The sequence below is a fragment of the Artemia franciscana genome, chromosome 2 (assembly GCF_032884065.1).
Source record: "Artemia franciscana chromosome 2, ASM3288406v1, whole genome shotgun sequence".
NCBI lineage: Eukaryota > Metazoa > Arthropoda > Branchiopoda > Anostraca > Artemiidae > Artemia > Artemia franciscana.
Window position 1 is genome coordinate 22,024,029 of NC_088864.1, and position 15,326 is coordinate 22,039,354.

At 31.7% G+C, this 15,326-nt stretch overlaps 1 protein-coding gene across 1 annotated transcript in view; it reads right to left on the reverse strand.

Annotated features, from left to right (window-relative positions):
* Positions 1–15,326, reverse strand: part of LOC136038775 (fatty acid hydroxylase domain-containing protein 2-like) — a 66,138-nt gene that overhangs the window by 10,408 nt on the left and 40,404 nt on the right. Inside the window, exon 4 of the mRNA XM_065722150.1 lies at positions 5,884–6,065. Within this exon, the coding sequence (XP_065578222.1) occupies positions 5,884–6,065 (182 nt within the window). The remainder of the gene's footprint in view (positions 1–5,883; positions 6,066–15,326) is intronic.

Consider the following 15,326-nt stretch of genomic DNA (forward strand, 5'->3'; position numbering starts at 1 on the left):
TCGTGTGTGCACGGATCTTCCCCCCAAGCTAAACGCTATTCGAAATGAACTTCTTGCGAAAGCAAAGGATTTACGTGAATCAGATTCCGCAAAGTTTACGCGTGTTAAACAGAAGGGCTCGAAGCTTTGGCTTGAATCCAAATCCACGGCCTCGTCACCCTGGGAAAGAGTGATGGACTAGTTATTGCTGTCCCTTTGTGATTATTATTAGCATTGTGATAGACATTTTGATTGATTTTCTTGCCACTTCTGTCACAGTGTTGTGTACATGTTGGGTTCTACAACCTCGTTTTTTGCGTATGATCTTTTTTTTAGTTTTCTAGTGTTAGTAGGTCTAGTGAAAAAAATCAGGTTTCGAGGTCTTGTTTGTTCTCTGCCACTTTTTTACCCGATTTGCCTGATTAGTGGTGCGGTGCCATTTCCATTTTTCCGTCGTGCCTGCCTGGGACATAAGGTAAAGATGAAATTTATATATAGCACGTGAGTAGTGGGGAGTCTGGGGGAGGATTGGGGAGCCGCCTCGATGATCAGCTTGATCTAAAAAATATTTATTATGATTTTTCCCCTTTTGCTAAAGGTGTTTATGATGATCATTTAGCTAGCCTTCCTGCTACTCATTTTTTATTTGAAGGGGATTTAGGAACACCTGTATTTGATGGGAACTTAAGATCAGCACTTTTTAACTGCAGAGGTTTGGCTAGTAGCCACGAGTTTGTTTCGCAGTTACTTTGTAACCACAGGGTAAGTATCTTAGGCCTATGTGAAACGTTTTTAAGTAATGAAAATGCAGAATTCATGAATTGTGATGGGTTTAAATTTATATCTAATAATAGGGAAAATAGACAGGGTGGCGGAGTTGGACTTTTTGTTCGGGATGATATTCCATTTGTTGTGAAGAAGCAACTATCTAAGCATGACCAAGAGATGACCTTTGAGAGCATTTGCATTGAGTGTGTGATTGATAATAGGAAAGTTCTTGTTTGTGTTGTTTATCGATCACCATCGGCTTCGTTAAAAGAGTTTTTGCGAATTTATGAATGCTTCATTGAAGATGTGACTAATTTGAATTCTGAGCAAGTTCTGGTAATGGGTGATTTTAATATTAATTTATTGTTAGCTCAGACAAATAGACCGGGAATTTCTAATCATTTGCATGAAAAATCGCTTGAGTTTCTGTGCATGAACCTATCAAAATCACTTTTACCATCATGCAGGTCTGCGACCCGGGTTACGGAAGATACGGCTACTCTCATTGATAATATTTCTTCTACTATCCCCGTTACTCTTTCGCATATTATATTTACAGATGTTTCTGACCATTGTGTGGTAGTTGCGGATGTTGGAATTAATCACAGACCAAAATTTTCGTAATTTAAACAAACTCGAAAAATTGATAAAGAAGGAATGGATAAATTGAGGAACCTTTTGTATTTAAATGAATGGACTGCAATTCTAGAATGTGAATGCCCTGAGATTTCTACGGCTCTGTTTTTAAAATATTTCCGTGAGTGCTTGGATGAAGCATGTCCATTGAGACGCATTAAAATAAAAAAATATACACTCCCTAAAAAACCATGGATCTCACGCGGGCTTCTCACTCTATTTCAATAAAAAATAAGCTATTTAAAATATTTATGTCATTCCCATCTACTAAAAATAAAGAAGAGTTTAAAAAGTATAAAAATGTCCTGACACAGTTAATTCGGAAAGCAAAAGCTAGATATTTTGAAAAATCATTTGTAGAAGCTCGTGGGGATCAAAAACATACTTGGAGACTTATTAACTCTCTGTTGGGAAGGTCTCAAAAATCTTCATTTCCGAATGAAATGTTACGTGGTGATGGTACTTTTTCTTCCGATAAGCAGGAAATAGTGAACTTGCTCAATGCTCATTTTGTAAGCATCGGTGAAAAAACAGCTAATGCATCTCATGTTTCTCCAAATAATAATAACAATGATTTATTTAAAGATCACATGCCCCCTCCCTCTGATAAAAGCATGTTCCTTTCCCCGGTTACTGAAATTGAACTAAAACAGATCATATCTAAAATGAAGAACGGTTCATCTGAAGCCCTTGATGGATCTTCTACTAATTTGGTCAAAGAAATATTCCCAGTTATTTCACCGGTTTTATGCCACATTATTAATCTTATATTTGTAACTGGTGTCTATCCTTCAACATTTAAATCAGCAAGAATTGTGGCCCTACATAAAGGTGATGACCCGAGGCTTCCTGCTAATTATCGTCCTATATCGATACTCTCTGCTTTTTCGAAGGTTGTAGAGCGAGCACTGTATAACAGAATTTATTCTTTTTTTGAGAAATTTGATTACATTTCTAAACTTCAGTTTGGATTTAGAAAAGAGCATTGCAGTGATCATCCTATGGCTATTATTGTCCAACATATTAATGATTGTCTTGACCGTGGAGAAACGCCTGCAACTATATTTTTAGACATACAGAAAGCTTTTGATTCCATTTCTCATGAAATTCTTTTGTATAAGCTTTCGAATGCTGGTATTCGTGGTAATTGCCTTAGGTTACTTGAATCGTATCTTCATGGGAGGCAGCAGATACTAATATATAATGATGTTAGATCTGATTCTTTACAGCAGTCAGATAAGGTTGGTGTTCCCCAGGGATCCGTATTAGGACCTCTGCTTTTCCTAGTTTACATTAATGATTTGTGCTCAGCTACTGGAGTTTCTTCTATAGACACTCAGTTTGCTGACGACACTGCAGCAACCGTTTCTGGTAAATCTCGTGAAGAGCTAGTGGTCAATTTAACATCCGCATATGATAGATTGTCTACTTGGCTCTCTGATAATAGACTACTTCTGAATAGAAAGAAGACTAAGTTTATTGTTTACAGCAGGACGGGTCACAAGTTTCCAGATATAGAATCAGTTTCCATTTCTGCGAATGAACCTGAGTCTGTTATTGAAAGGGTTGTATTGATAAGATATTTAAGAGTTGTGTTTGATGAGAATTTGTCATGGAAAGAGCAAATTAATCAGGTTAGAGCAAAGTCTGCCCGTGGAGTTGGTATAATGTGCAGACTGAAAAACCTTCTTCCATATTGCGCTTTTAAATCCATTTACTTTTCCCTTGTGCAATCCCATTTTGATTATGCATCTATTATTTTTTTGAACACTTTTAAAAGTAATGTTACCCCTCTACAGATTATACAAAATAAAGCAGTTCATATACTTAAACCTTTTCTGCCATCGCCATCAAAGTTCCCCTTAAAATCCACAACAGAGACCCTTTTTTCACTTCATAATATTCTTCCTGTTCGGCAAAGTATCCAATTTTTAAGTGTTATGTTTAAGATTAAGCTTGAACGAGAAAAGCTCCCCAGATATTTTGCATCGATGGGTCTTATTTCTTCTCCTTCATCTTCACAAGTTGAAACCCGTGGTAAATATAATCTGCGGACTCCTATGGTAGTTACAGAGAGGTCGCGTTTTTGCCTAAGGTATTTGATTCCTCTACATTGGGAAAGTTTGAAAAATGAGATTGATTTTAATATAAGCATAGATGCTATAAGACGGAAGTTGAAAAGAGTGCTGATTGAGAGTTATAAATCTAAATAATATGATTTTTTATTTTTTTTATTTTTTTTTTAGGGATGTTTATATTTTTTTTTTTTTTAGTATTGGGTTGGTCTCTGGGGTTCGCCCATGAGACCTCCAGATGTCTTATGACTCACTTGGTTTTAAGTTGTAAATTTAATTGTGTCTCAGGATGGTGCGCGGAGGATGGAAGTGGTATCGTACGGCACGGGATTTGTTTTTTATTTATTTCTGTCAAGTTTGGTTAAGAGAAGTTTTTATTTTTAATTTTGTGCATATTTAGTGTTTCTTAAAGGTAGCTCAATTGCATTCGAGCTATACTCTCAGCCTTGAGTTACCTAATATTTTGTATATATTGGTTATAATAAAAGAACCTTGAACCTTGAACCTTGAACCCATATCCTTTTTTTACCAAAGTCATCCAATCCAAATTTTGGGACAGTTCTTTTATTAAGCATAGACAGAAGATCTAATAACTATCTATTTGAGGATGACTTGACCCCCCACAGTCCACGGGAGAGGGCTACAAGCTATAAATTTTGCCCATTGCTTAGACATGATATGGGCTAGGGGTAAGCATGCAGATTTTTTTTGGGGGGTGGATATGGAGTAATTTTTCGTGAGGAGGGAACTTTCCATGGAGAGAGAGCTTGACTTCCTGGCACTATTTAAAAACTACCAGGAATGAAATAAAAAGTTTTTCGAACTGAAAGTAAGGGGTAACATTGAAACTTAAAACGAACAGAAATTATTCTGCATGTAAGGGGGTCACTTACTTCTGAATACCGCATTCTTTACAATAAAGTTTTATTTAGAACTTTTAAAAAAGCTTATCATTCTAATTAAACGGCCCCTGTATTTTCTTCTTAAATAATAGGAACAAAAAGTAAATCTTTAGTGTAAGGAAGGAGGTAATATAGAGGGGGAAACCCCCTTGATATAGGTAATAATATTTGTTCGTTTTGAGTTCTGATATCGCTCCTAACTTTTGATTGGCAAAACTTCTTTTTTTCAATTTGATAACTGTATAAATTTTCTATCAGCGTAAACCATGTTTTCAGTAGACTGTCTATCCTTGTAAAATGGTTTTCTTTTTGTAATTGTATATTTTTCAGACATTGGTGGTGCCTTTTTGTCATTTACTTAAATTTTTCATTCAATTTTTCCTTGACCTTGTAAGAAACATACATTCGACATTTCAAAACCCTCAGTGAAGCAACGTTGTTTTAACGTCAATGTGTTAAACAGAATTCACTGTTTGTTCAGACACCTAGTTGGTACTGATGCTTGAATGCTGTCACTTTCATAAGACTATTTTGCTTTAGGCTTTAGAGTAAAATTTGACGACCTTCAAATGACTTTGAAGAAACATTGAACAACCTGAAATTTGGCCTTTCAGTGTCATCTTCAGAGCGACCTCGTTTAATGTTTGTGTAAATATTAATTCTTTCAATAGAATAAATTATTATAAAATTTACAAAGTTAAACTTGCCTTCGATTTCAACCTTTAAGCAGTCTTTCAGGGTTATCTCTGGAACGACCCCGTTTCAATGGTTATGCCTATATTTGTCTTGGTGCTCTTTCTATCCCGTCTGTTCACTTTAAAAATAAAAATTGCCTCTTATTTTGACCTAGAAATAACTTGACATGACAGTATAATAACAGTATAAGGGCATCATTAGAACAATCTTCTTTAAAATATTACGTTCAGCAAAAAACTTCCCTTTAATTTTCAATTTGAAGTAGTTCGTCAAATTGTCTTTGAAAGACCTCACTACAGTATTCGTTTCATTTAAATGAAATCAATTCGTATGATAAAATGTGCCTTTCTTTTTTACATGGTATCGAAATTGAAACGACCTTTAAGTCACCGATTAAGGTGGTAAATGTTTATAGACCACAGATAATAAATAACTTAAAATCTGTTTGTGGTAATCAGCAATCAACAATTAATAATCTCTAATCAAAAATCAGACATCAGTAACATGACTCTATAACGTTTAATTTGTCTTATATTATCAGGAATTAATTAGTGATTCATAGTCAGCAGTCTCTAACGAGTAATAAGTAATAAATAATCAGTAATCTGCTATAAATAGTTAGTAATCAGAAGAAAAATATTTTGTTCCACTTGAGTTTGAAATAACCTTTCAAGGTGATCTTTGCAATGACATTGTTTCAACATCTGTGTAATTCTTCATCCAAATGTCTGTTTTATTAACATACATTTAGTTTGCATTACATTCGGACAAAGCTCAAAGTTGAACCTACTCTAGCTTGAAATACTGATTACATACTAAAATATTACCTGTGAGCGTAGTAAAAGATAACTTCTTCAATCAGAGTTAGCAAGACTAAGTGGACTACAAACGTGGTAAATTCAGGCAGTTTAAAAATTTGTGGTAGTCCTCTAATTTTGAAGTTCATGTGAGTGACGTACGTCAGTGGTAATGTCACGACTATTTGGTTGAATAGTACTTGCTTGATTAACTAGAAAAAAAGTTGTCACATATTTAAATTACTTGCTTGAATCTTCTCTCTCCTCTCTGTTTCTCTCTCTCTCTCTCTCTTTCGCTTACACAATATTGAATATCTAATATCTAATTATTATTCGCAATTTACCTTAGCACCCGTAGGATTATTAATTCTAAAGCATCTTCAAAATTTACCATAGCCTTGCTTCTTAAGCTATATTGGATATAGTCTTTCAACACTTGAGCAAACTGAGACATACAGGTACCACTATGATTAAATATAACTTTCTTTGCATTTTGTGGTGGAAAAATAAAAATTTCATGTCATAGGATTTTGACTGTGGCAACATTTTCAGTTTTGAATGTAAAAAATTGTAAAGTTAAATCCAGTTAATTATTATCTTTTCTGTGAACTTTCAAACGATTAGAAATATCATTTGTGTCTTAACCTTGTTACAAAGTTTACATGATTCTAATGCACTTAATAAAAGTAAAACGCAACATCCTTAGAGTTTTCCATCAAAAATACTAGTATATTAAAATATTCAAAATTTAAAAAACTGAGATCCCTCAAAACAATATTCATGTTCAGTATTATTGCATAATTTCCATCAAGTCCGCATCTCTTTCTTAGAGATTTTTTTTTTCTAAAATTATGAATTTTAGACATGCTAGTAATTTTGAATCCGCAATTTTAAAAATGATTTTTTTACTTATTCAGAGTCAGTAAAATAATAATTTTTTTGTCACTGCATATACTTCAGTTTAGATTCCAGTTTTTAGAGTTTTGGTTTCTATTCAAGGAGGTTGCTCTCCACTTATAGACAGTGGTATAGCATTAATTACTACTGTGTTAAGTTCATTGGCCGAACCGAATTGGCACAAATTTAGCATAACCGATTACCATCTCTGTAACTGGAATGATGGTTAGCATGCTTACATTAGCATATATTCTCCTTGTCCTGCCTATATGTCAGATCTAGAGAACCTGAAAAATATATTTTTATTTAAATTCACCTCAAACTATTTAATGGGAGCGGGAACAACAAACTTTGAAAAACTGGTTCATTGAGATAATCTTTTTGTCTGTAATCAGCTTCATAATATTGTATGTCACTATGGTCTCTGAGACTTAGTTGCCTTATAAGTACACTTTCAATAGTTTCCTTGAAGGTATTTCAACCCTTTTCGATCCAAACTTAATATATTTCTCTCAGGCTGAGTGTTTTCTTCTTGCTCATTCCTTGTCCATTTCAATTTTGTTTTCATCCAGCTGTTTTTTGCCTCATCCTGTCAAACAATAATTTCTTTTCTTTGCACCTCTAGACAACTGTATTCTTCTTGCAACTTTAGAAATCTCAACCGCATAGCAATTAGATCTTGTCGGACTAAAATGCTTGAAGATGCAAATTACTGGTTTGAACAGTTTATATCAGTCTTGTGTCTCTTCAGATTTCTTTCTAGCCTCTTTGAATTCTGCATCAAGTGCATTTTTCTATTCACCCCAAAGCATTCTGATGATTCCCTTTGTTTAGTCAAGAGTCTCAAAAACAGCTTATAATATGTCTTCAATCATTGAATTGGCTTTTTTCAGTTGTTGTTAATTTTCATAAGATTTTAATGATTCAAGAATAATTCTTCGAGAACTATACTATGAACAAGTAATGAAAGACTCATTCTGAAAAGGATAGTCACTAATTTGTTCGTAATAACAACTGGTCACTTGAAAAAAGAAGTTTTATGAATTTTAAGAAAAGGCAACCCTAATTTTGATAGATGAATATCCAACTATTTCTTCAAGAAAGAAAGAAGAAAGGTACCATTTTTGAGCTTTTAACTGGAATGTCAAATTGCTACTAGAGCCAGGATACTTGGCTGGAGATTTTATGAACTGGTCTGCAGTCTAATGATTCTTTTACACATTACGGATATCAATGCAGAAACCTGTCTTTATCTATTCTATCGATATCCCAGAAAACGCTACCTTTTATGACAGAGATTTCAAATATATGCATCAACGTGACCGAAGTTTTCAAGATAATGTATCACCCCTCAGAGTTCTCAAACTGTTGAAGAAAGGTGTAGCATTCATAACTAGTAATTTAAATAAAAAAAGTCTTACAGACAAGTAAAGGGCATGATTAAAACATAAAACTGTTAGATCTAGCTACATAAGAAAGGACTATGCAGTAAAATAACTAGGGGAAAGGGAGGAAAAGGATAAATATTACAAATTCAAGTTTTATCTCAATATTTTTTAAACTTAAAATATTATCAACTTTGACCATTCTCAAACTGTCAGAGAAAGGAGGGTTATTCTTGACTATAGTAAATTAGAAGAAACAATTTCTTAAAGAAAAGTAAAGAGCAGCACTAAAATTTTAAACGAGCAGAAATATAAAGAACTGATAAGGCAGGAAAATGATAAAGAGAAAAAGCAAAGAAGAGTAAATAACATAAACAAGTGTTTTGTCAAATATTTTTCATATATACTGTCTTATTAACTCTTAGCAATCCTAAAACTTCTGGAGGAACTTTCGTTATCTTAAACTAATATCTTATAGATAATAAAATATAAAAATACCTACTTTTTTCAAAGAAAATACAGAGTGAGATTGAAATCTAAGATTAACAAAATTAGTCCTATAGCAAATCAAGCTTAAAATGGACAGAAGTTACTATGATTTGAGATAGGAGAGCTAAAACAAACGAAAACCAAATCACTAATAAAGTAAAAATTATAAGAAAAAAAATTACTCCTAATATAACATCTTCTGCCGTCACCTTACATATTCAATAAGGAAGCAACGAATGCTTTACTTAGCGTTGGCTCAACAAACAAAATATAATTCGAATAGATGCAAAGAGATAAACAAACGCCCTCTTAGACACAGAGGCACTGAGAGAGAGAGAGAGAGAGAGAGGGGGGGGGACACGAAATAACACACAGAATCAGACGCAGAAAATTTTTCTCCCGCCCTCTCTCTGTGTCTGAGTGGGTGTTTGCTTGTCTCTGTGAATCTGTTCAAATATTATAGTCAACAGAGTTAATTCTTTCAGCCTTAAAAAAATTAAAGAAATAAACCGTGTCAAATTTAATCCATCTATTAAAACTTTATACTCAACGGTGCTAATCCTTTTAGTCCCTAGGAAAATTAAATGAATAAACCACTTCAAGTTTAATTCATCTGTTCAAACCTTATAATCAAATGAGTTAATGCTATTAGTCCTTGGAAAAATTAAGTGAAGAGTTAAAGCTGTCCATTCTTCGGAAAATTCACTGAGTAAATCGTCTAAAATTTAATTCTTCTGTTCAATCTTTATAGTGAATTTTTTTATTTTGTAAGATAAATTTGTACTAGGTCCAATAACATGCCCCCTATAGGCGTCGTCAAATCCATATCTCCCTCGCTACTCGATTTCTATGTATTGGTCTTGTTTTATTAAGATTGTTTAAAGTCTCTATATGCTATGGAAATAATAGCTTTAATTATATACCCCATTGAAGCCTCGTAAAATCCATAGCCCCCTCATTACTGGATTTCTCTGTATTGGTCTTGATTTATAAGAGTTTTTCTCTATTTCTATGTTTTGTGGGAATAAATAAAAGTATTATTTAAAAAATATTTTAAATCTTATGTCCTTTTTAACCATAAAGGGGTAAGATGTACCCTTGATTTAAGTATTAAGTTTTTACTAATTTAATTATCTATTGAATGAGCAGCGTTGGTGTTCCTATATCTAAAGTATATAACCTAAAGCTGATTCAAGTAATGAAAAATCCTTTAAATTGCAATTTTTTTTAAAATAATCTCCACTTCAATTCCCTCAAGTTAGCAACTATGAGTCTTAGAGTTTACCTACTAACTAAGTTTGTTCTGTGCTAAAGTGCTTTTCTATTAATTTTTTGGTACTCAATCATCAATTAAAAGACTTGGGAATCAGCTGAGTTAGCCGAGTTTGTCGTACTCAACACCACTTTTATTAAATAGTCTCATGTGAGTCTAAGCATACTAGATATCATTTTCACAGGTGAAATTATCAGGGATGGTTAATATACAATTATTACATCTGAACTTATAATACTTGCTACTAAACGTGAAGTTAAGTTACAAATTGCCTTAGCATGTCCATTTTTTAGGTAATTAGACTACATTGCGTGTCGCAACTAATTTTCCATTATAATTAACGGTATGTCCATAGTATAGTATATATACTGAAGAATATTAAGAAACAAAAAGACTTAATATATTGCTTGCCATAGCGATAGCTAATAGAAGAGCTTCCTGAAAAGGTATGAAGTTTTATTGATATTTTTATTGATCATACATTTAGATTATTATAATTTATAGCAAATGAAGCTGTTTTTTGTTCGTTTTTCTGTTATCCTGGCTCTGAAAAATTGACGCTTTACCAGGTTTTTTGAAATTATATTTAATATCATATCGGGTCATGACACCATAGGTAAGAAATAGGTTGATAGACCTGTTATTTAGAGGTCTTTTGTTGTGAATATAAAAAGCTGCCATTTGCCATTGAATTTGTAGCTACAAAGATAACTCCTTACCGTAAATAAAATCCTAACATCACTTTGCACGTTAAATCAAATAGTATATACTGGTTATTAATTCGTTTGGTTTTAATTGTTGGTTGATCCATAGAACAGTAAAGTTCTTGTCGCATAATCATTGAATTTTTGTTTGTCCTATTTTGATCGAAGGATTCGTAAGACTTTTGTGATGTACAAAACATGTCATCATACTCTCAATGAAGAATTAAGTGCAGTATTGTAAGCAGAGTTTCCTATTTTTATCAAATAGATTGACAACATTCAATTGGTTTTACTGTTTTAGAGTAACAACTTTTTCTTCCCTAAATTCTGTTTTTATTCATTTTCATTCAAAGTATACAAGTTTATAGCTTAACTACTTTTTAAAACAATAATTGAAAATGACTCTAAAAATTTGTTTCCATAATTATAAAATTGCAAGAGTGATATTTTAGTCTTTGAAGTGGTCTTAAGAGGACACCAGGCGAAGTTCAATTTGCAGTAATTTTTTATTTATATCTTTGACTTTGTTAGCAATTTGGTTTTCATTTGTTTTAGTTCTCCCATATTAATTCATAGTAATTCATGTCCATTTTAAGCTTGATTTGTTATATGAATAGTTTTTATAGTCTTAAATTTCAATCTCGCTCTGCACTTTCTTTTAAAAAATAGTTGTTTTTATATATTTGATTATCTATAGGATAGTCGTTTAAGATAACACAATTTTCTCCAGAAGTTTTAGTAGCGCTGAGAGTTAACAAGACAGTAAATTTGAAAAAGACTTGAAAAAACCCGTGATTATGTTATTTACCCTTTTTGTTTTTCCCTTAACCATTTTCATGCCTTGTCAGTTCTTTATATTTCTGCTCGTTTAAACTTTTAGTCTTAAACTTTACTTTTATTTAAGAGGTTCTTTTTTTTTCAATTTACTACAGCCAAGAATGACACTCCTTTCTCCGACAGTTTGAGAACTTTCAGAAATGATAATACTTTAAATTTAGAAAATATTGGGATAAAACCTGTATTTGTAATATTTGTCCTTTCTTCCCCTTTCCCATTGTTATTTGTGTGCCTGGTCCTTTCTTGAAGAGATCTTGACTTAATATTTATCATTAAATGATACTAATTCCTTACATAATAATAGCGACTGCAGCAAATTACAAGAGCTTCAAAATTTGGACGAAAGGGTTGAAAAAATATGTATAATTTCGAAAGACCCATCACTAATTGAAGCTCATCAAACTAGTTTTTTTCTAAATCTTCAAGCAGTATACTCCAGCAGGATCTTCAATTGCTATTTAGATGAGAGTTCAAATGTTGCAGTAAGAATAGGGTTATCAAGAGGTGTAAACAAAAGAAATTAAGGCTCGACAGGATGAGGTGAAAAACAGCTGGATTAAAACAAACTTGAAATGGACAAAGAATTAATAAGAAGAAAACACTTACTCAGCCTGAGAGGAATATCTTCAAGTTGAACCCAAAAGAATTCACTTATTGATATACACTATTATTGAACTGTTTACATACAGAAAAAACTAAGTAAACGAACCAGTTTTCAAAATTGATTGCACTCACTCCAATTAAATAGTTTGAGTTGAATTCAAACAAAAACTTGTTTTTCAAGTTCTCTCTATCTGACATTTAAGTAGGACAAGCAGAATATATGCTCATCTAGACTTGACTATTGATAGTTAATGATGTACAAAATGCCTTTGACTTTGTAGCTTTCTTTTACAAGACTGGCCAGGGTCAATCCAGAGTCCACCCTTACAAATAGTTCTATATACAGAAGTGGTGCTTTTTATTAAGTCTGCATTGAAAGTGCGCTTAGGGAGTCTTTCATTCAAAGTTTACAGATGTTTTTTGTTAAGGGACCTTTGTAAGGAACACAAGTGAGTTAATTTAGACATCCTTGTGCATTGTTTTTCCCCAAACACGGGCAGAGTAAGAAAAGAGCTCGCAAGAATTACCATCATTAGTATATCAATAGGGAGGTCCATTTACTCTCCGATGAGATATTTAACGATATTAGGGGCGACTCAGAAATCAGTACCCTTGCCCTAGAGTTTAGCTGTTTTGATCTTTCAATCATATTACCATACCCTAGATTAGGGTATACCGTAACAGGGTATTACTGTGCAATATATATATATATATATATATATATATATATATATATATATATATATATATATATATATATATATATATATATATATATATAATATATGTATATATATATATATATATATATATACTAGCTGTTGGGGTGGCGCTTCGCGCCACCCCAACACCTAGTTGGTGGGGGCGCTTCGCGCCCCCCCAAGCCCCCCCGCGCGCGTAAGTCGTTACGCGCCATAATAGTTTCGCGCCATTGTAGTTGTGTCCCTATGTCCCACCTGTGAATATAGATAGATATATATATATATATATATATATATATATATATATATATATAAATATACATATATATATATATATATATATGGTTTTAACTACGTAAAACTTGCGAATATACAACATTCTTTGCTGTCTCATTGTCTTTGCATATAAATAGATTGTCAGGTTTACCGACTCTTGAACATGCAACATATAATGGTCCATGGGAAAACAATCTGTATTCAGATCTATACCTCATGATTCTAATGATTGCCCTTGAGCTTTGTTGATGGTGATTGCTAATCGACCATTCCCTGTCCCGGTGTCCCGGTCGTCATTTACATCCCCCTGTTTCCCCCGGTGTCCCCGTTGTAGTTGTGTCCCTGTGTCCCGGTCGTCATTTATATTCCCTGTGTCCCGGTCGTCATTTGTATCCCGGTCTGTATATACATTCGTTTTTTAGTTTTGTTTTTCTCCTTTATTTTTTTCCTTTTTTTTCTTTTTTAGCTTATTTAGATTTTTAGATTTTTTAGTTTTTTTATTAGTTTTTAGTTTTTTTTTCTTTTTAGTTTTTTTGTCCCGGTCGTCATTTATATCCCCCTGTTTCCCCCGGTGTCCCCGTTGTAGTTGTGTCCCTGTGTCCCGGTCGTCATTTATATTCCCTGTGTCCCGGTCGTCATTTGTATCCCGGTGTACCGGTCTGTATATACATTCGTTTTTTAGTTTTGTTTTTCTCCTTTATTTTTTTCCTTTTTTTTTCTTTTTTAGTTTATTTAGATTTTTAGATTTTTTAGTTTTTTTATTAGTTTTTAGTTTTTTTTTTCTTTTTAGTTTTTTTGTAGTTTTTACCTTCTTTTTAGTTTTGTTAATTTTTTTTTTTACTTATGTCCTGGTCGTCATTTATACTCCCTGTGTCCCGGTGCTTTGTTGATTGCTAATCGAACATTCCTTTTGTCCTGGTCGCTTTCTCTTTGAGTGTCGTCATTTATTTTTTTCTTTTTTAGTTCTTTTAGTTTTTACCTTTTTTAGTTTTTTTTTAGTTTTTTAGATGAAAATTTTTTTTAGTTTTTTCCTTTTTTTCTTTTTAGTTTTTTATTGGTTTTTACCTTTATGTTAGCTTATTTTTCAGTTTTTTCCTTTTTTTTAGTTTTTTTTTATTTTTTATTTTTTTTAGTTTTTTACCTTTTTTTAGTTTTTTTAGTTTTTTTAGTTTTTTTAGTTTTTTAGCTTTTTTACTTTTTTTATTAGTTTTTAGTTTTTTTTGTAGTTTTTGCCTTTTTTTAGTTTTTTCAGTTTTTTTTTAGTTTTTTATTGGTTTTTACCTTTATTTTAGCTTATTTTTCAGTTTTTTCCTTTTTTTTAGTTTTTTTTTAGTTTTTAGTTTTTTTAGTTTTTTACCTTTTTTTAGTTTTTTTAGTTTTTTTAGTTTTTTAGCTTTTTTATTTTTTTTATTTTTAGTTTTTAGTTTTTTTAGTTTTTTACCTTTTTTTAGTTTTTTTAGTTTTTTAGCTTTTTTATTTTTTTTATTAGTTTTTAGTTTTTTTTGTAGTTTTTGCCTTTTTTTAGTTTTTTTAGTTTTTTAGCTTTTTTATTTTTTTTATTAGTTTTTAGTTTTTTTTTGTAGTTTTTGCCTTTTTTTAGTTTTTTCAGTTTTGACGTCACCTGATCCAGTTTTTTCAGGTGACGTCACCTGATCCATCCACAGACAGACAGACAGACAACTTATTTTTATATATATAGATAGATATATATATATATATATATATATATATATATATATATATATATATATATATATATATATATATATATATATATATATATATATATATATATATATATATAATATATATATATATATATATATATATATATATATATATATATATATATATATATATATATATATATGTATATATATATATATATATATATATATATATATATATATATATATATATATATATATATATATATATATATATATATATATAGTGGTGGCCACGTTGTATACCACTCCAATAAGTTATATCAGGGTTGGTTAAACCCAATAAGTGGTGGCAGTGACTAAAGGATCTATCAGGAGCATTGGTAGTAAAAGAATATTCGTTTTTCGAAAAAATGATTTAAATTAGCCAACACTGTTGCTGATTGTGGTTGACTATAAAAAAAATTGCGGGAAAAGACGAAATCAATTAAAAGTAATATAAAAATCTATAGCTGGAATATAACAAAACTTTACGAATCAATATTTGATGTAACTAATTAGCTAGCGTAAAGAATCTATAAATTGAATAAATAAGAAGCTTTTACAAGGGACCAGAAGGATTGAATACTTTTTAGCTGAAT